The 22,258-nt window shown below is 48.3% G+C and overlaps 1 protein-coding gene across 3 annotated transcripts in view; it reads left to right on the top strand.

The window, feature by feature from the left end:
* Positions 1 to 22,258, top strand: part of ccdc78 (coiled-coil domain containing 78) — a 140,702-nt gene that overhangs the window by 55,301 nt on the left and 63,143 nt on the right. For 2 of the 3 annotated variants that reach the window (XM_072481684.1, XM_072481682.1), the window contains exons 2-6: positions 9,538 to 9,703; positions 11,914 to 12,116; positions 13,852 to 14,015; positions 19,268 to 19,411; positions 20,803 to 20,999. In XM_072481684.1, coding sequence (XP_072337785.1) covers positions 9,582 to 9,703; positions 11,914 to 12,116; positions 13,852 to 14,015; positions 19,268 to 19,411; positions 20,803 to 20,999 — 830 coding nt within the window. In that variant the 5' untranslated portion in view covers positions 9,538 to 9,581. Of the gene's footprint in view, positions 1 to 7,307; positions 7,426 to 9,537; positions 9,704 to 11,913; positions 12,117 to 13,851; positions 14,016 to 19,267; positions 19,412 to 20,802; positions 21,000 to 22,258 lie in introns of those variants that run through there. The other variant, XM_072481683.1, reaches the window with a different exon arrangement.

Below are 22,258 nucleotides of genomic sequence, written 5' to 3'. Positions count from 1 at the left end.
CCAAATATAGCCAACCCCCAGCTTGGTTCGACCTGGACCCCCAGTACTTTCGAAAGCACCTTTGTCACCCCCACCCAGAACCCCTGTAGTGCCGGACATGACCAGAACATGTGGGTGTGATTCGCTGGGCTTCTCGAGCATTTCGCACACCTATCCTCTACCCCAAAAAATTTACTGAGCCGTGCTCCAGTCATATGCGCCCTGTGTAACACCTTAAATTGAATCAGGCTTAGCCTGGCACACGAGGACGATGAGTTTACCCTACTTAGGGCATCCGCCCACAGCCCCTCCTCAATCTCCTCCCCCAGCTCTTCTTCCCATTTCCCTTTCAGCTCATCTACCATGATCTCCCCCTTGTCCCTCATTTCCCTGTATATGTCCGACACCCTACCATCCCCCACCCATGTCTTTGAGATTACTCTGTCCTGCACTTCATGCGTCGGGAGCTGCGGGAATTCCCTCACCTGCTGCCTCGCAAAAGCCCTCAGTTGCATATACCGGAATGCATTCCCTTGGGGCAACCCATATTTCTCGGTCAGCGCTCCCAGACTTGCGAACTTCCCATCTACAAACAGATCTTTCAGTTGCGTTACTCCTGCTCTTTGCCATATTCCAAATCCCACATCCATTCTCCCCGGGGCAAACCTGTGGTTATTTCTTATCGGGGACCCCACCAAGGCTCCCGTCTTTCCCCTATGCCGTCTCCACTGTCCCCAAATTTTCAAAGTCGCCACCACCACCGGGCTTGTGGTGTATTTCTTCGGTGAGAACGGCAATGGGGCCGTCACCATAGCTTGTAGGCTAGTCCCCCTACAGGACGCCCTCTCCAATCTCTTCCACGCCGCTCCCTCCTCTTCTCCCATCCACTTACTCACCATTGAGATATTGGCGGCCCAGTAGTACTCACTTAGGCTCGGTAGTGCCAGCCCCCCCCCTATCCCTACTACGCTGTAAGAATCCCTTCCTCACTCTCGGAGTCTTCCCGGCCCACACAAAACTCATGATACTCTTTTTGATCCTTTTGAAAAAAGCCTTCGTGATCACCATCGGGAGGCACTGAAACACAAAGAGGAATCTCGGGAGGACTACCATTTTGACCGCCTGCACCCTCCCTGCCAGTGACAGGGATACCATGTCCCATCTCTTGAAGTCCTCCTCCATTTGTTCCACCAATCGCGTTAAATTTAACCTATGCAATGTACCCCAATTCTTAGCTATCTGGATCCCCAAGTAACGAAAGTCCCTTGTTACCTTCCTCAGCGGAAAGTCCTCTATTTCTCTGCTCTGCTCCCCTGGATGCACCACAAACAACTCACTTTTCCCCATGTTCAGTTTATATCCTGAGAATTCTCCAAACTCCCGAAGTGTCCGCATTATCTCTGGCATCCCCTCTGCCGGGTCCGCTACATATAACAACAAATCATCCGCATACAGAGATACCCGGTGTTCTTCTCCTCCTCTAAGTATTCCCCTCCACTTCTTGGAACCCCTCAATGCTATTGCCAGGGGCTCAATCGCCAGTGCAAACAGTAATGGGGACAGAGGGCATCCCTGCCTTGTCCCTCTATGGAGCCGAAAGTATGCAGATCCCCGTCCATTCGTGACCACACTCGCCACTGGGGCCCTATACAACAGCTGCACCCATCCAACATACTCATCTCCAAAATCAAATCTCCTCAGCACCTCCCACAAATAATCCCACTCCACTCTATCAAATGCTTTCTTGGCATCCATCGCCACCACTATCTCCGCTTCCCCCTCTGGTGGGGGCATCATCATTACCCCTAGCAGCCTCCGTATATTCGTATTCAGCTGTCTCCCCTTCACAAACCCGGTTTGGTCCTCATGGACCACCCTCGGGACACAATCCTCTATCCTCATTGCCATTACCTTGGCCAGAATCTTAGCGTCTACATTTAGGAGGGAAATAGGTCTATAGGACCCGCATTGCAGCGGGTCCTTTTCCTTCTTTAGGAGAAGCGATATCGTTGCCTCAGACATAGTCGGGGGCAGCTGTCCCCTTTCCTTTGCCTCATTAAAGGTCCTCATCAGTAGCGGGGCGAGCAAGTCCACATATTTCCTGTAAAATTCAACTGGGAATCCATCCGGTCCCGGAGCCTTCCCCGCCTGCATGCTCCTAATTCCTTTCACTACTTCCTCTATTTCAATCTGTGATCCCAGTCCCACCCTTTCATGCTCCTCCACCTTGGGAAATTCCAGCCGGTCCATAAAGCCCATCATTCTCTCCCTCCCATCCGGGGGTTGAGCTTCGTATAATTTTTTATAAAATGTCTTGAACACTCCATTCACTCTCTCCGCTCCCCGCTCCATCTCTCCTTCCTCATCCCTCACTCCCCCTATTTCCCTCGCTGCTCCCCTCTTCCTCAATTGGTGGGCCAGCAACCTGCTCGCCTTCTCCCCATATTCGTACTGTACACCCTGTGCCTTCCTCCACTGTGCCTCTGCAGTACCCGTTGTCAGCAAGTCAAATTCTACGTGTAGCCTTTGCCTTTCCCTGTACAGTCCCTCCTCCGGTGCCTCCGCATATTGCCTGTCCACCCTCAGAAGTTCTTGCAGCAACCGCTCCCGTTCCCTACTCTCCTGCTTTCCTTTATGTGCCCTTATTGATATCAGCTCCCCTCTAACCACTGCCTTCAGCGCCTCCCAGACCACTCCCACCTGGACCTCCCCATTATCATTGAGTTCCAAGTACTTTTCAATGCACCCCCTCACCCTTAGACACACCCCCTCATCTGCCATTAGTCCCATGTCCATTCTCCAGGGTGGGCGCCCTTCTGTTTCCTCCCCTATCTCCAAGTCCACCCAATGTGGAGCGTGATCCGAAATGGCTATAGCCGTATACTCCGTTCCCCTCACCTTCGGGATCAACGCCCTTCCCAGCACAAAAAAGTCTATTCGCGAATAGACTTTGTGGACATAGGAGAAAAACGAAAACTCCTTACTCCTAGGTCTGCTAAATCTCCACGGGTCTACTCCTCCCATCTGCTCCATAAAATCTTTAAGCACCTTGGCTGCTGCCGGCCTCCTTCCAGTCCTGGACCTCGACCTGTCCAGCCCTGGTTCCAACACCGTATTGAAATCTCCCCCCATTACCAACTTTCCCACCTCTAGGTCCGGGATGCATCCTAGCATACGCCTCATAAAATTGGCATCATCCCAGTTTGGGGCATATACGTTTACCAAAACCACCGCCTCCCCCTGTAATTTGCCACTCACCATCACGTATCTGCCCCCGCTATCCGCCACTATAGTCTTTGCCTCAAACATTACCCGCTTCCCCACTAATATAGCCACCCCCCCTGTTTTTCGCATCTAGCCCCGAATGGAACACCTGCCCCACCCAACCTTTGCGTAGTCTCACCTGGTCTATCAGTTTCAAGTGCGTTTCCTGTAACATTACCACGTCTGCCTTAAGTTTCTTAAGGTGTGCGAGTACCCGTGCCCTCTTTATCGGCCCGTTCAGCCCTCTCACGTTCCACGTGATCAGCCGGGTTGGGGGGCTTTTTACCCCCCCCCCCCTTGTCGATTAGCCATCCCCTTTTTCCAGCTCCTCACCCGGTTCCCACGCAGCTGTGTCCCCCCCAGGCGGTGCCCCCCCGCCCATCCCACCCCATACCAGCTCCCCCCTCTCCCCAGCAGCAGCAGCCCAATAATTCCCCCCTCCCACCCCCCCCGCTAGATCCCCCACTAGCGTAGTTACACCCCCCATGTTGCTCCCAGAAGTCAGCAAACTCTGTCCGACCTCGGCTTCCCCCCGTGACCTCGGCTCGCACCATGCGACGCCCCCTCCTTCCTGCTTCCCTATTCCCGCCATGATTATCATAGCGCGGGAGCCGAGCCCGCGCTTCCCCCTTGGCCCCGCCCCCAATGGCCAACGCCCCATCTCTTCCACCTCCTTTCCTCCCCCCACCACCTGTGGAAGAGAGAAAAGTTACCACATCGCAGGATTAATAACATAAAACTCCTCTTTCCCCCCTTTTTGCCCCCCTCTTCGCCCCCCATACTCGCCCCACCACTTTGTTTCAAACGTTCTTTTTTTTTAATAACCCGCTCATTCCAATTTTTTTTCCACGATAAAAGTCCACGCCTCATCCGCCGTCTCAAAGTAGTGGTGCCTCCCTTGATATGTGACCCACAGTCTTGCCGGCTGCAGCATTCCGAATTTTATCTTCTTTTTGTGAAGCACCACCTTGGCCCGATTAAAGCTCGCCCTCCTTCTCGCCACCTCCGCACTCCAGTCTTGGTATACGCGGATCACCGCGTTCTCCCACTTACTGCTCCGAGTTTTCTTTGTCCATCTAAGGACCATCTCTCTGTCCTTAAAACGGAGGAATCTCACCACTATGGCTCTAGGAATTTCTCCTGCTCTCGGTCCTCGCACCATCACTCGGTATGCTCCCTCCACCTCCAGCGGACCCGCCGGGGCCTCCGCTCCCATTAACGAGTGCAGCATCGTGCTCACATATGCCCCGACGTCCGCTCCCTCCGCACCTTCAGGAAGACCAAGAATCCTTAGGTTGTTCCTCCTCGCGTTGTTCCCCAGCGCCTCCAGCCTTTCCACACATCGTTTATGGTGTGCCTCGTGCATCTCCGTCTTCACCACCAGGCCCTGTATGTCGTCCTCATTCTCGGCAGCCTTTGCCTTCACGACCCGAAGCTCCCGCTCCTGGGTCTTTTGCTCCTCCTTTAGCCCTTCGATTGCCTGTAATATCGGGGCCAACGGCTCCTTCTTCAATTCCTTTTTGAGTTCTTCCACGCGGCGTTTCAAAAACTCTTGTTGTTCAGGGCCCCATATTAAACTGCCACCTTCCGACGCCATCTTGGGTTTTGCTTGCCTTCCTTGCCGCTGCTCTAAAGGATCCACCGCAATCCGGCCACCTTCCTCTCCTTTTTTCATCCGTATCCAGGGGGGATTCCCTTCTGGTTCACCGCACAGTACTTTTAGCCGTTAAAATTGCCGTTGGGGCTCTTATTAAGAGCCCAAAAGTCCGTTCCACTGGGAGCTGCCGAAAGGTGCGACTCAGCTGGTCATCGCCGCACCCGGATGTCCTGTAGGCCCAATAATGAGCGTACCTCCCATATACCCATTCCGACGCGGAGCGGTGCCTTCTACCTGATCAACACCTCATTAGATCATTAAATGATCGATCGGTAACACTCGCAAGAACATGTTGGAAAATTGTTTGTGAGGCGTGGCCGTTTCCCATGGGCAGCTTCTAAAAATGCTAGAGTAAAAAAAAAGATCTACCGGAAACTCCAGTGAAGTAGTTTGAATGCAATATTTGCTGAACTTGCCTGCACCCAGGGTCTGGCTTAGCAGCAGCATAACAAATCATTCAAACTGGACGGATGAAGTGCAACTTGGTTAACATGCATCATTGAACCGAGTCAAATGTAATCGCAGAGTGGTTACAGCAGAGATGTGGGCCATTTGGCCCACCGTGTCTGTACCAGCTCTCCAAAGGAGAAATTTACTCACTGCCACTAGTCGGTCTTCTCCCTGTAGCCCTGCGTATTCTTCCTTTTGAGATAACAATCTTATTCCTTGTTACATGCCGCAGTTGAATGCACCGTCACCGTATTCCATGGAAACATAGAAACATAGAAGCAGGAGGAGGCCATTCAGCTCAAGCTCCATTCCAGGTTCCAACCTCTCGCTATGTGAAGAGGTTGTTCCTCATCATGCCTCTCCTTCTTTTGCCAATTACCTTAAATGTGCCCTCTCACTCACAATCCTTCCACCACGGGGAACAATTTCTCCATACTACTCTGTCCAAACCCCCTCATGATTTTGAACACCTCAATCAAATCTTCACCTTCCTTTCTCCAAGGAGAAAGTCCCAAATGCTCCGACATTTCTACTTATCTATGTATCATGTTAATAAGATGGTACAGTTCGGATAGGAAATCTAACAACTTCATATGTTAATTTATAATAATTATAATGAAGAACGCATGTATTGAGTGTTGCTGAAAAAATACATTTTGTCGAAGTTTTTCTACTTGCACTCATCAGGGCAGTCACAAAGATACCAATGTCAGGGGAAAGAATGGGCAGAGGCCTACCCTATTTTTTCAGTCTCAGACTGAAAACCGGTATGTAGCTCCACAGCTACACAGACCAGTGTTCTCTCCAGATCTTGGGCCTCCCCGAGTCGAACAAATGAGTGAGTGGGATCTAAGCCGTCACTCTGGCCCGGGGGTGGGGGTGGGCCGGGGGGGGGGCCTTCACACAGTTCACTTACTTCAACGTATTCCATCTTTAAAGCGTGTCCCTGTCAGCACTGAAGTGGAACTCCCTCCCACACAGCAGAGGTATTGGGGACACCCCCCTCCCAAATGGACAATTATTGTGTGAGAGTAACAGCTTCGACAAGACGCCTTTTATCAGCAATACCCAAGTTCGGTACTACCAAACGCCTATTTGAATACATGTATTCTTTGTTTTAGTGTATAGGGTTAAGTTACAATGAGAGATTAAACAAACTACGGTTGTATTTCCTGGAATTTAGAAGGTTAATGGGTGATTTAAAAAAAAAAAAAATTACGGGATGTGGGTATCGCTGGGTAACCGGCCAGCATTTATTGCCCATCCCTAGCTGCCCTTGAGATGCCGGTGGTGGTGAGCTGCCTTCTTGAACCCCTGCAGTCCCTGAGGGGTAGGTACATCAACAGTGCTGTTAGGGAGGGAGTTCCAGGATTTTGACCCAGCGATGGCGATGGAACGCCGATATATTTCCAAGTCAGGATGGTTAGTGACTTGGAGGATTTCAAAATGCCCAATGCCCCTCCCTATCCCCGTAACCCCAACTTTGGACGCTAAGGGGCAATTTATCATGGACAATCCACCTAACCTGCACCATCTTTCAACTGTGGGAGGAAACTGGAGCGCCTGGAGGAAACTCAGGCAGGCACGGGGAGAATGTGCAAACTCCTCACATACAGTCACACAAGGCTGGAATCGAACCTGGATCCCTGATGCTGTGAGACACCAGTGCCAACCACTGTGCCTCCGTGCTGCCCCACCTCTTTACAACTGCTCTGTCTGCGGGGTGGCCTTGTTTAAGATCAGTCTGTTCGGGACCGACATTTCCTTCGGGGTTGGGGGTAGTGTGCCCGCCCGCCACCCCCTTTAAAATACAGCTCATTAATTCTATTGAGCTGTCTCTGACCATCAGCTTTGTGGATCAGCTCTCCCAGAGAACACGGAGAGTTTACAGCTGCTACACTGTCTGTCTGCTCTCTTCCACTAAAGTTAGGAGGTGGAGCTCACCGAACGTGTTACACAGTGTTACCAGGGTAACAGTGGAACACATACTACACACTGCGGTGACTCTGGAAGACAGGAAATAAAAGCATAAAGATTTAAACGTTGACAGACAACCCACAGCTCGGGTCTCAAAGGTAAGATTAGATATATTTGTGGTGGATACCTGTGTATGGGCTTAACATAGTGTTCCATAATATCTGACTATTAAGGAAGAGAGGAAATCCCCAATTAATTGTTATGGTACAACTGTGTCCCTCGAGTAATAGATTATTTTTTTACTCGACATTGCATTAAGCTGTGACTGTTTGGGAATTACTGTTAAATGTTTGGGCAGGTGATTTCCAAATCTGTTACCCAGTTTGGAGATATTTCTAATCGCTCAGTCTGCAGACAACGTCGGGATGGAATCTTCCCGCGGAGCTCCCTTCCCTGGGATGCGGAAGACCAAGTACACGGTTAACCGTTAGCTGCTGGGACACTGATATTCGTCAAGGAGACGCTTCTGGGACGCCTTGAATGGTGTCAGCCCCCAGGATGGCGTTGAGGCTGCGTGGCTGGCGATTCCAAATGAGGTCCTGGAAAACTCAGCTCCCCTGACGCATTAATCCACCATTTACTGCTTCTAACTTCCTCGCTCAATAAACAGTCAAACTTAATCAGCGCAACTGGCATCTGATGACATGTGGAAATGAATTTAAGCCAGAAGTATGTTGTCCACAAATAATAAATCACTCTGGATCAGGTGGATGGGGATAGTTATGGAGTGTAACAAAGAACAAAGAAAAGTACAGTAAGAAGTCTTACAACACCAGGTTAAAGTCCAACAGGTTTGTTTCAAACACTAGCTTTCGGAGCGCTGCTCCTTCCTCAGGTGAGTGAAGAGGTGGGTTCCAGAAACATATATATAGACAGATTCAAAGATGCCAGACAATGCACGAGGTCATTACACTTCTTCCAGGTCGGTGGGGCGAGAGCCTAGAGGCAGAATTTTGAGACTCCTGCGGGGCTGGAACCAGAGGTTGATGGGGTGAGATCTAAAAATAGCAGTGGGAGACCGGGCAGCTGCCTGGCAATGGCCCCCCCTCTGGCGGAAGAGCAGGGATGGTGGGAGCGGGTTGGGAAAATGCTCGAGGTAGGCCCAGATGCCCTCCCTTCCTACCTGGGTGCAGGACCATCAGCAGGCCACCCTGTAGAGGGGTACCCTTCTCATCCCAAAAGTAGTGGCCTGGCTGCAAGACACATTTTTAAACATAAGTTAAAAAACATTGGAGAGAGGCATAAAACATGGTGAAGACGATGGCAAAAGAACGGACATCCAGCTTGTTTGGTAGAAAAGTTTGAAGCACCCTCTCCTGTCCTTAATCCTTACTGTACCCTCCTGCACTGTTCAAACTGGAAGGCTTCTTATTGCCCCTCCAACTTTCAGAACCTGCTTCACACCCTCGATTGGATGGCGAGCTCACCTCATGGCCAATTAGGGGAGCGTCCGTGTGAAAATCAAAGCCAGTGACAGTTTCACAAACCCGCCACCATCTACCACCCCAAGAGAAAATGGTGCTCCAGGTGTTGAGCTCCCTGGTTTCCTGTTCCATCTGCCTTCTTCGGTGGGGGAGGGGGGGAGGTGGTGGTCCTTCAAAGAACCTCCTGGTCCCATCTCATGGAACCACATGCTGGCCACTTCCACCCCCCCCCCCCCCACCCCCCCCCCTCCCAGCACCATACCTGTGAACCTGGAGCTCAATGTTCCTCGTTTCGGATTGAAGCAATTACATTCGGCAGCGACTGCTGTCATTCAGTGCACCTTGGCTTTAAGATGGTCAGACTGCCTTTAAGAAGGGCAGGCTGTCTATGCCATGTGCTCTCTACAGCCGCTGCACAGCCTCTGCTCAGGTTTCCAGCTACCAGCAATGTAGGCCCCACTTGGACTAATGCAACGATCATATAAATAAGGTGGCAACACACAATTTTAGTGCTGCCTGCCTCCACGGAAACCAGCGTGGGCAGAATGTAAATAGGGATCCCTGTACCCAAAATACAGACCAATCCCTATTTTCTGATATCTAAAACATACAGTGAGCTTAGTGCAGCCATGACCTAACAGGATGGCAGGACAGCGTGAGGGTCTGAATGTGTTGATTCTCTATTCCTGGATCATACTTACAATGAATTGAGTTTATACGTTCTCTATCGTAACCAAAGGCATTGATGTCTACAATGTGCATCTCTCTATTCAATTACATATTCAGGAACATTGCAGTAAACCAACTTTGGATGCTCATAGGCTGTTGGAATGAACGTTGATGTGGTGGGACGGATACGGCCGGCTCGGAGACCGGAACAGGGCCATAGCTTACTGACCTCAGCAGAAGGAAAGACCATCTACACGGCCTTGGGTGGAGGGGCCTCCTGCAGGTAAGCCCTGGGAGACAAGAACAACAAAACAAAGAACAAAAAAAAGTACAGCACAGGAACAGGCCCTTCGGCCCTCCAAGCCTGAGCCGACCATGCTGCCCGTCTAAACTAAAATCTTCTACACTTCCAGGGAGGGCGGCTTCTGCTGCAAGTGCGACCTCTGGCCTTGGCAGGGGGACCTCAGCCATCCCTCTGGGCTCAGGGCTGAGTTGTGCAAAGAGACACGGATGAACCCATTCTCCAACTTGTTGTGAGATTAAAAATATTGACTTCAGGCTTTTGAGACAGGCTGAAGCCTTTAAAGTAACAGCTTAAAACAATTAAAAAGATACAAAGGACAATTCAGTGGGTAATTGTGATTGTGTGAAATATGCAATTTTTATAGACTTTATTTTGGAGATTAGAAATTTCAAGTACTGGCAAAGAATTAATTTGTTTTAGTAATTCACAGGGAAAATATATTGCTGATCAGCTAGTGGCAAAATAGGTGATAGTGACAGGATTTGACATTACAATTTCTACTAGTGTACCATGAATGGTGCTAATGGTACAGACCACTAAATAGGTATTTTAATTCTCATTGGACATGTTTGTAATTCGCCTCCCATGCTAAGCAGGATTTTTAAATTAAATATAGGTGGAAAAAAAAGATCTTTTGTGGTGTTGCTCTCAGTACGTTGAAGATTTTCTAAGAACATAGATCTCACACCAGCCCATATTTATCAGTGATACTAGTTTTTCAGTACAGGGACAGCCACAGGGCTCTTGCAGAATTAGAAATGGTGAACCCTATCTAGGATAGGGGGTCTGAAGATCGATCACTACTGACAGGGGCAAAAGAAATGGCTTGAAAATGGTGGAAGAGGGGTTCTGGGCACTATTGGGATAAAGAAATGGGATCAGGTGGGGGAAGGGGCTCAGCAGCTATGATAATTCAAGAAGGAAATTGTGAAGTTCTTCGGACAGAAATTATTATATATTCACGTTATGAATTAGGACTTGTGGATCTTTTATTATTTCTTTCCAACAGATTCTCTCTGCTGGTATAAGTGCATATGGTGGTCTCCAGTGGAGGAGAAGCACAGTGCAATTTTCAATACACTACTGAAATCACAGGCTCTGGAAACATGAGGGCATAGTTGGGACCAGTGGGAACTGGGTTCTAGGAGGTTTGCAAGCAGTGAGACAAAGATCTTGGATACTAGGGTTGCTGGATGAGAGTCCTCTTGAGCAGAGTCCAAACCTAGCAAATCTAGAGGTGGGCATTGAGAGCTTGGGAGCAATATTTGGCAGTTTGCAGGTTGCTGAGAAATTATATTGGATGGGGACTCAGAAGGATCTTGAAATCTTGTGAAGATATCAGTCCCAAATTGATTCTTTGCCTCGTGTGCCCTCAAGAACTAACATTGTTTTCCAGTGACATGTTTTGGAGCATGGCGTTGAGATAGAGGATCATATTGAAAGGTGGCGAATCAGGCTTAAAGGGTTGAATGGCCTAATCCTGCTCCTATCTTCTATGTTTCAGTTCACCAGGGGGCCCAAGGCTACAATTAAAAGACAACACATATCAATTTGCTGGCGACATTTCATGTTACTGAGATGTGCATTTTTTTTCTTGAAACCTTTTCAGACATTAGAAATTTCAGATACTGAGAAAAAAAGGCAAAAAATACCCCTTTCAAAATCATTTTTCAAAGATTTGATTTAATCCTTTTCTATTTTCACATCACTATTGGTAATTTTCTTAATTGTTTGGGATTGGTTAGTTTCAGAAGTGCTTTCTTGCTTCTCATTTGTGGCTGACAGGCGCCTTACATTCCATCTGATTTGTACATTCTCCACAGCTTCGATTCTGATTTAAATGTTACCACATAATTCACCATTAAAAAAATCATGGCACAGGAAGTAAAAGTGATGCACACAGGAAGTCTGAAAAACTCTTAAAATGTGACAGAAATACAAAAGAAAACTTAAAACGTAATAAAATAAATCACAAGCGAGACTGTGTATAAAATTGACCTTCTCATTCTCACCAGACTGGATCATGTTCTGTCCATCGCAGCATTCGTCTTTGCCATTACAATTGTGAATTAAGAGTAATGGCCTTATTGCCCACTCCTGCTCCTACATCCTATGTTCCTATTAGCTGAAGGAGATGCCACGCGAGAGTCTTCCTTGTTGCTCTGAAACTTACTGTTTCTGTTGTCCAGATTTCAGGAGGTCTTTGACCAGAATGCCTCCACACAGAAAGTATTCTCCAGGACTGTGGAGCCCCTGCTCAACGTGTTCACGGAAGGGATGAATGCCTGCGTTGTTGTATTTGGTGAGACCGACTCTGGAAAGTCATACACATTAATTGGAGAAAAGAATGATCGATTGGCAATCATACCCCTGGCAATTGATTACATCTTTGGTAGGTTACCCAGCATTGCACATATCCACTCAGGCAGCCATTGTGTGAGAACTTGGCCATCCAATTGGACTTCTTAGCTCATCTTGACCAATTCTGGGTGCCACACTTTCGGAAGGGCGTAAAAGCATTGGAGAGGGTGCAGAAGAGACTTACCAGAATGATCCAAGGATGAGGAACTTCAGTTCAGAGTGTAGATCGGAGAAACTGATGCTGTTCATCTTAGAGAAGAAGCTCAGTTCGCCAGTGCAGGAAGATGGTGCCCTGATTTCTCAACCCATCCCCCCCCCCCCTCGCGGCCTCCGGACCCCCCTCCAATGCCCCACCTTACCGATTAAGGGGTATTCAAGCCCCCCTCACCTCACCACATAAAGGGCATGGCACCCCGGCATGGGGAACGTGGCAGGTGGGCACCTTGGCACTGCCAGCCTGGCACCCTGGCTGTTCCTATGCCAGCCTTGCATTGCCACCAGGGGACCCTGACAAGGTGCAGTGCCACCTGGAGTGCCAGGGTACCACCCTGTCAAGAGTCTGACCACCCGATGGCCTCCAATCGCCTGGGAGACCCCCACATTGCCCTTACGCCTGGTCCACGTCTGTGGAAACCAGTGTTAAGCGGCACCACAGCAGGGTCTCCGAGGCGAGGCCGTTGATCCCGCACCTTGGGTAACTCTGGCATAGACATATTCAAGTGGGACTAACTACATGGGTGGGATCCAGATCGCGACGCCTCGCGAGATCATGTCAGATGTCAGGCCTCTCGCTAGATTTAATGGCCTTGATTCGGGCGTGTAGATCGCACCCGAGTATCCTGGGAGATCGGGAGAGACGTTCCCATTGGTGGATGAATCAGGAACCGGGGGCACTGAGTTAAGGGAAATGGCAAAAGTACAGGAGGTCATGAGGAAAAACATTTTTACGCAGTGAGCGGTTAGGATCTGCAATGTGCTGCCTGAGAGGTTGGCAGAAGCCGATTGAATTGTGGCTTTTAAAGAGAATTGGCTGATTATCTGAAGAGAGACAAAACACAGGGCGATGGGGAAAAGACGGGAGAGTGGGACTGACTATCGTAGAGAGCTGGCAGGGACACGATTGGCCGAATGGCCTCCTTCTGTGTTGTAACCATTCTTCAATTGAGTAATAAATTTACACTAACCAGCACACTAGCTAAATTGTCAAGAACAGCTTGGGTTTGGATAGCACCTTTAGTGTGGTAAATCAGCGAGCGGGGCTTCACATGAAAATAACATTCGACACCGAGATGTGTAAGATGACAACAGACCAGATGGCTAAAAGCCTCGCCCAAGAGGTATGTTTTAAACAACATCTGGATGGAGGAAAGAGAGGTAGACAATGAGGTTTAGAGATGGAACTCTAGACCATCGGGCCTAAGCAGGAAGGCATGGCGGCTAATGGTGCAGTGATTAAAATCGGCGACCGTGTAAGAGGCTGCAACTGGAGGACAGCGAGAGGATTGCAGCGCTGGGGGAGATTACAGAGAAGGGGAGGGGTTGGGACAATCACAATCCAATTGCCTAATCTGATGTTTTAATGTCAAAAGGGATCTTTTGCCAGCTAAGATGGTTGCGGGGTTGTCTAGTGTTGTGGTATAAAATTGGAGTTTTAATTAATTTGAAAAAGTAATTGCTCCCCTCTCTCCAAAAGTATTTGATTATGCCCCTGATATTTCTACATATTGTTACAAATTTTAATTAAATCCATGCATCTTCTTCACTAGGTGCCCCGTACCTGCAGAACTTGCAGGCCACTGCGATGTGGTCCCTGACGATATCTATGTATGAGATTTATGCTGAGGTGCTGAAGGATTTGTTAGACTCCAGTGGAATGGACCCAGCCAATTTAAAGATTGCCTGCAATGCGCAAGATGGTACATTCATAAAGGTACAGTCACCACGGTGCGGAGGATCAGCTGGATGGTGGGGGACTCGCTGAGCATTACCTACAAGAGGGAATTCCAATGTCGCAGCGTCCCAGCAAGGTGCTGATGTACTCAGAGAGAAACAGGGCGACAATACTTTTTAAAATTTTAAAATAAATTTAGAGTACTCTATTCATTTTTCCAATTAAGGGGCAATTTAGCATGGTTAATCCACCTACCCTCCACATCTTTGGGTTGTGGGGGTGAAACCCACACAGACACGGGGGGAATGTGCAAACTCCACACGGACAGTGACCCAGAGCCAGGGTCGAACCTGGGACCTCGGCGCCGTGAGGCAGCAATGCTAACCACTGCGCCACTGTGCTGCCCTAGGGCTACAATACATGATGCTCAGTGTCCCTTTGACTGCAGTTTTGCCCCTCGGGTTGCAGTTACCTCTATAGCCCCTTTACGTGGCGTTCGAGTCATTCGGCTGTTGTGATAACCGGCGCGCGGTTGCCACATTGAAGTCGTTGATACGGAAAAGCAAAATACCGCAGATGCTGGAGACACGGAAATCAAAACAGAAAATGCTGGAAGTGTCCAGCAGGTCAGGCAGCATCTGTGGAGAGAGAAAAACAGAGTTCACGTTTCGTCAGAACTGGAAAGGGTTTAGATACAGGTTGAACACTATCTCCTCTCGCTACCTGTGCGTGCACCATTTTCCACACCAGTTGAGAATATGATACTCATAGCGACGGGAGTTCAGGTTTACCTCATTGGCTTATTATATATTTCTTGAGTTGTATTCAGATGCCCGATCTCCTCGGTTATTAGCACTTAATCAACTGCAGTGCCACAAACTGTGGAGATATATCATTCCAAAGAGGGGTTCCTATTTACGTGGTGCATGGTTCATGGTGCATGGACAGAGGGGATGGGTAATGGGACAAGAAAAAAAACTAAAGATGTACCTGGAGGAAGTGTAAAGGGGAGATTAAGGACTCAGTCCTGATTTCTAGAATTTTGGATCAGTACCTCTGCCATGATTTATTTCCTTGTTTGTTCTTGGGTGGCAGTTCTTGGAATAATTCTACAAATATTAACACAGGGTGAGATTTCCCATTTGGGAGACTCTGGGCGCGATCCAGCAGCCACGCTTCGGGAAACGCAGCTCGCCGCAGTGCAGTGTAGCCAATAAAAGCCAGGAGACCCTGCTCCCGGGATCAAACCAGCTGGCAACACCTCGCAACATCAGATGCGATCTCATGCGACGTCGCGATGTAAATCCCGCCCACACCTTTTGGCAATTTGCATATTAGAACGAGATAGTTAGTCTTACTCTAATGTGCAGATTCCCGACGTACCTCAGGCTTTGGGATTTGTCCCCTTCACCTCAGCGATCTCGGGCGAGCGCCGTTCAGCACAGGTCCCCACAAACGGGGACCAGATCGTACGGCACTTGTGGGGCTATCCCAGGGGACTGGGGCCCAGTTGCATTCCCTTTTGGCAGGATGGTGCCCTGGCACTATTGGTGCCACTTGGGAACCCTGGCAATGCCAGCCTGGCACATTGGCAATGCCACCCCTCCCTATGCATTGCAATGCAGCCTCCCACCCCCGGATTTTATGAGGGGTGTAGGGGAGTGACCTGACCCGCCCCCCACAGTGGACTCCTAAATAAGGAGACCCCCAAAAACCTCTAACTAAAGGGACCCCCCAGAGACCCATTAAATAAACCACAGACCCCCCCCCCCCACGCCAGAAAAGAGACCCCTGTCAGGAAGCTAGAGAGCAAAGCAGACAGGGGCAGTGAAAAAAATACTGTTGTAACACTCACCTGGGCATACACCTGCTGGCTCAGACACAGGAAGCACCATTTACGGAATTCTCCGTTGGCGGAATCCTCCACTTCTCCAGCAGTGCACCCATGCCCGCGGGAAACCCCATTGGCCGGGAAAGGGAAAGGGGGCTGGCAGGCTGGAGAATCCCAAATTGGAAAGAGAAACCACGAAGCTGTGTTTAAACCCCTCAGATCCTTGTGCTGCAAGCTGTTCATTCATTTCCCTTACTTGGTTGTGATTGAAGGCTTCCAAACACTCACACAGCATTCATTTGCTTCACTTGCTTCATTCACCTTCCATCCTTGTGTAACTCTGAAGTGTTCTTAACCACTTCAAAGAGGGTTAAGTGCTGTCAATATCCAGCTGACCACTTAAGAATCACTGAAGCGTGAAGGGGGGTGATTGGAAAGCACTTAACTCTCTTTGACGGCGGAAGGCGGAGAATCCAGCCCAGTGACTCTCTCCCCACAGATGCTGTCAGGCATGTTTAGTACTCCCAGAACTTTCTGTTTTGATTATTTACATAGAAATTGTGCCATTACTATTGGTGATATTAGCAGTTGAATGTGCTTGTGTCAAATTTCTTTGGTACTGTAACTAACGTGGTCACCCATAATGAAATAATAATGGAACATCCTCAAAGTGTCAAACCAAGCAATTGCATTGAGTCTCATAATTTTATTCAACTCTGAGCTGGTTTGAGGAGTTTGTTGATGCATGTATACTTTTGTGTTTCAGTCACATCGATTTGAAAGTAGTCAGTACAGAGAACCTGTAATTGCAACCAGTAAATACATTTTGTGCCACTGAATTTATCCATCATTAACATCTGTTGATAAAATCAAGATTTTTGCCTTATTTAATATTTGAAATATTGAAGTCAGGCTTGGATTAGCAGATGAATCTTAAATGGCCCAGATTATGCACATGTATGGTCTGCTAGCATCTCTTAGAACCACTAAAGTGCAGAAGGAGGCCATTTGGCCCATCGCGTCTGCACCGACTCTCCGAAAGAGCACCCTGCTCAAGACCACGTCTCCGCCCTTTCCCCGTAGCCACCCTTTTCCCGTAGCCCCACCTAACCTTTTGGACACTAAGGAGCAATTTAACATGGTCATTCACCCAACCTGCACGTCTTTGGACTGTGGGAGGAAACCGGAGCACCCAGAGGAAACCCACGCAGACAAAGGGAGAATGTGCAAACTCCACACAGACAGTCGCCCAAGGTCAGAATCGAACCCAGGACCTTGGCGTAGTGAGATAGCAGTGTTAATTGGGCCACTGTGCTACTCATCTCTTGGTGTAAACCTGAACAGGAAGACTGAACTTCCATGGGTTTTCCAATGGTTTTTCCCTTTAACTTTGGTAGAGAGTCAATAGAAACTGCAGAGTCCGTTTACACCATTTCATGGGAGGATCCACCAATCTTCCTTTCATCTGCTGGACTCACATATGGAAGTTTTAAAAAACAACAGTTACAACTTTTAAAACAAAGAAGCTGACTTATGATGGCTGCCAGAGGTCACCTGACATGTCTGTAATTCTAATTTGGTAACATTTCTAGAAGTTTCCAAGTGGATTACCATGAGGACATATCTCAGCAGCCCTCTAATGATATTTCACACCCGTTGATATCAAGGATTACTTCAAAGATGGATTGAAACTTAAAATGGCTGTCACCATTTGCATTATTTTAACAACGACATTCCATTATAGTAATAAGAATCTTTATTGTTGTCACAGGTAGGCTTACATTAACACTGCAATGAAGTTACTGTGAAAAGCCCCTAGTCGCTACACTCTGGTGCCTGTTCAGGGTGGAGACGGAGAGGCTACAGAGGTAATAGCTTCCTTAAAGGTGTTATCTTCCTCCTAGATCATTACATGGAAGAATGACTCAATCAGAAGTGATGGCTTAGACATTAAAAATTAATCACCTCGGCCATAACACAATAGCCAAGATCTGTCCAGACATGAGCTAATCAATTACTTTCTGTGGCATACTTGACCATTATGGAGAGAATTCATGGGATTATGATCACTATTTTGAAATATCTTTTACTGCAAAACCTTGCTTTTCCATTGGGGGCAGTTCCAGAGAAGAAACATCAGAAGGAAGCAAAAAGCTGCTTGCCTCTCTGTTTTAAATAAATTGAATCCTGCCCGCTTATATCAGATTGTGGACAGAAATATTCTAAAGAAGACATCAAAGCCAAAGCAGTGTTTCCAGAAAAAAAGACCAAGGACTTGCTGCTTTAAGAATTGCCTCTGCCAAAAACAACGAAGGAGTCAAAATCTCTTAGCCGTTTACCGTTGAATTTTAATTGGCCAAAAGTTAACCTCCTGTACTTTCTTACTTGTATTTTTGTGAGCTTCTGATGGTCAGGGCATGGGTTTATCTTTTTAAATATTTTAACATCTGCACCTGGATGGGTTCCTGAAACAATTAAAAATAATTTCTCACTCAGGGGCGGAACGGTGGCACAGTGGTTAGCACTGCTACCTCACAGCGCTAGGAACCCGGGTTCAATTCCGGCTTGGGTCACTGTCTGTGTGGAGTATGCACTTTCTCCCCGTGTCTGTGTGGGTTTCCTCCGGGTGCTCCGGTTTCCTCCCACAGTCCGAAAATGCGCAGGTTAGGTTACGGGGTTGCGCGAATAGGGAGGGAGTGGATATGGGTAGAATGCTCATTTGAAGGGTCATTGCAGACTCGATGGGCCAGTGACCTTCTTCTGCACTGTAGGGATTCTGATTTAAACCCAGCCCATAAATAGTTATGTTATTGGCACAGTTAGCCCTACAAATTTCAAAAATCCCTGTTACAATCAAACGAGGAGTGGGCATAAAAGAGGGGAGAGGGAAGTCCTTGCACCCATCCCCACCTGGCCATACCATCCTGTTACTGTTACTCCAGGAAATCACCAGGAGTGTCCAGGAACGTCTGGGTCTTAGATGCTGGTAGGCCGCAGATGTGCCTGCCATAGATTTTAGCATCCTTAAGATAGATCTACAGTTACTGGAATGGCTTACTTTGCACATAAACAAATCTTCTAGATTTATTACAATGTTTAATGAGCCAGCAACATTTGAGAATAGTGTTGATTTTGATTTTACCAGCAGTTAGTACAATATTAAATATAAAAAACTCAGTAACATGAATGTATTTAAAGGTTATGGACATTAATGGCATCCAAACACGATGCAAAACATATATCCAACAACTCTTATTCAAAGATGTCTACATTTAATGGATTTAGCACAAAAGCGCTAATGTATTGGAATTGTTCTTGATCCTACTTTATTTTTTTGGGGTGAGGCACAATGGCAGGTCGGACTCGACCTTTCTTTTCTCTCCACCACTGGCCTGGTACAGATTTAATTGTGTTTAAGCCGGGGACACACCACTGAATGTTGCCATGTGTCGGTTTTCAGGGACTGAACCGCGTCGCCGTCTCCTCAGCAGCTGACGCGACCTCCACCTTCCGCCAGGGCTGGGCGCGGCGCACAGGGGCGAGCACGGACTTCGGACCTGCGGCGAGCCATGCTACTGTCGTCACTCAGCTGGACCTGTTGGTGGTGAGACTGCAGAGCTTGACTGGCTTCACTAAGATTGAAATAAATACTGTAACTTAAGCTGATGTTAGATAGAACAGTGGTGCGGCCACCCTACAGATGGATCATTGGGAAAGGTCAACTGCCCATTTTCCTGTGGGGAAATGATGGAAGAAAAATAATTCCTTCGCTCGTCTTCAGATCTTGGAGGAAATCTTCCTTTCAAAACTGGAGCAATGTCATATATATATATCTATGAATATAACTCAGGGCTCATCCATTTCCCTCACATTCATCCTTAATGCCCTTGTCATCAGTGAAAGTTTTATTCATTCTATTCCTCTGTTATGGTCCTAATCTTTGCAATGATTGGCTGATTGGATAAAATAACATGTTCCTTCAGTTGTTCATAATAGTCAGGGCGCAGACCCAGGTCAACTAGCCCGCACTTGCAAATCCCCAAACCAAACATCTTCTGCTAGATGTTATTCCGTGATTGGGCAGCACTTGTTGAACAATCCCGAGTGCGGCACTAGCTGCATGAACAACCAATTTAAGATAGCCAATTATGCTCTTAACGTGGCCCATTTACACTTGCTAGAAGTGACATACAATCATATGCAGGGACCCCGCTCACTGCAAACAAAAGGAATTTGTTCAAGCCTTTAAAAAAATTTTCAGCGAGCTTGGGAAGCCTATTCTCCTGTAGTGTAAATTTTTGTGATTGACACTTGACATTCTGGTGTTTGTCCTGATGAGTGCAAGATGAAAAGCTTCAGCAACGTTTCTCTCTTTCCAGAAATGTCCCCACCCTCATTCCCTTGAGGCCGAAAGGCGCAGGCACGAGGCTGTGTAGCACCCAACTGGGTTAGCCGTCCGTCACCAGATCTGGCTGCACTACACCAAGTCTCATTCACTTCCACCAAAGCTGTCCATTATTTCGGGTTAATCTTGCAGAACAGGGATAAGCTCCTGTTTCTTTTCTCAGTTCTCAATCACCCTCTTAAAGCCCATCTCCTCTGCACCCCCCCCCCCTAACCAACAACTAGTGTAAGGAGCTCCAGTGCAGGCAGAAACCTGGAGGAGGGGTAGCAGGGGGTGGTGGGAGGATGGGAGGGAGGGGGTGGGGGGTGGGGGGGCAGTTACAATGAAGCCAAACTTAGCCCTCTCTGCCCAAACATATATGTTACCATGTCTAGGTGTTAACATGCCCGTTTGAGCAGACATGTGGAACAACGTATGGTTGGAAGCATTTGTTTTTCAGTGAGCCAGTCTGCACATTGCTCTGCGAAATCAGCTGAATCCCCCCTCCCTTCCTAGATAAACCCCTCATACACGTCACCAAATCAAAAAAGGCTATGTTGCCACGATTTTGACTGACGCTTTTATTGTGTATTTGGCGATAAATACTGCAGCAGGACGGCAATGAGATGCACCCCACCAAGTCGAGCCTGCAGATCATTGATCTACCCGGAGCCGAGAAGCTCGCAGACGACAAGAATACTTCACACTTTCAAGAAAGCCCTTTGCTGAACAAGTCACTTCACGTGTTCGCTCAAGTAGTGAGTGACCTGGCTGGCACCCCCTATCCGGACAGAGTTATTAACTACAGGTATGGAACGGGCAATGACAAATGTATTGGTGCAGGACATCGATATGAATGAAGATGTGATGAAATAGACCTGTAAAATGACTGTGAAATGAAGGATATTGTTGTTGACATGTCTTCATGCAGCATAGAACAGCTGCTTAATATTTGATCAGATGGCTAAATTTACAAATTGTTGACAATAGATAGTTTGTTCAACTAAAGTTGCACCCACTAGCAGTTACTTAACTATGAAAAATGTATTGCATCTCACACAATATGAACCAAGCGAGTACAAAATGGCTGCCACATCTGCCCACCTATGTACGGAGTGCAAAATGGCTGCATTGTACAAGGATCAGGCAATTGATTACCTGCAGCTGGGGCTTCCATCCCTTAATGGATGAAGATCCTGCCTCCAAGAGCTTCTGGCCAACTGGAGAGCTGGCTTGTCTTCAGTCCCAGCAGCGCCACTTGGAGCAGTGGCCACCGGTGGGAATACAACCAGGCAGGAGCAGCATCGATGGAGGAGGCTCCGGACTGGGGATAAGTGGAATTGGGCTCACCGGGGCTGGTCATGGATGCCCCTGTGATGTGCAGGAGGTTGCTCATGAGGATAGGGAGACCTTTCCAAGGGAACAGCCCTTGTCATTGGTGGGGGGGGGGCATCTGTGGGCCACCATTTGCCTGATCAGAAGGGGACCCAAACCCTGACCCTGTAAAGACGTCATCAGGGTATATCTGGGGGTTTCCCCATGTGGCCTAGTACCCATCTTTGTGGGAAGATACCCTTAAGTGGCCAGTCATTGGTCACTTTAGGGCCTCAATTGATCTAAAGCACAGAAGGCCATCTACCACCACCTTCGCCATGGCTGATAAAACACCAGAGGGTGCGGGAAGTTGACAGGCATGCCATTCCTCACCAACCCACCCGGTTTTTCGCACCTTGCCCTCCCAGCATGCTTTCTCGGGCTCAGTAAAACCCTAACTGTTGTCTGGGAAACTTTGAGTGCCACGCCATAAGTCCCTTTTCTCTGAGGTTTGTAATGAAAAGATTGTCTGAGGCTATATCTGGGGTGCGATTTAACGGCCTCGCCGCGCCCGGCTTGGCGTCGGGACGAGACCGCTGGACCCTGCGAGAGGCCTCTTGCGAGATTCGCGACGCTCGAAATGCCTCGCAAGATTTAACGGAGTCTCGCGAGGCGTCGCGATCTGGATCTTCCCCTCCTGGGGCGTGACCCAGATCAGCATATTTAAATAAGTCATTCGGCTCATTTAAATAT

Source organism: Scyliorhinus torazame, chromosome 17 (assembly GCF_047496885.1).
Source record: "Scyliorhinus torazame isolate Kashiwa2021f chromosome 17, sScyTor2.1, whole genome shotgun sequence".
In the NCBI taxonomy this organism is placed as follows: Eukaryota; Metazoa; Chordata; class Chondrichthyes; order Carcharhiniformes; family Scyliorhinidae; genus Scyliorhinus; species Scyliorhinus torazame.
Note: the sequence above shows the minus strand (reverse complement) of the source record. Positions and strands in the feature narration are given on the sequence as shown.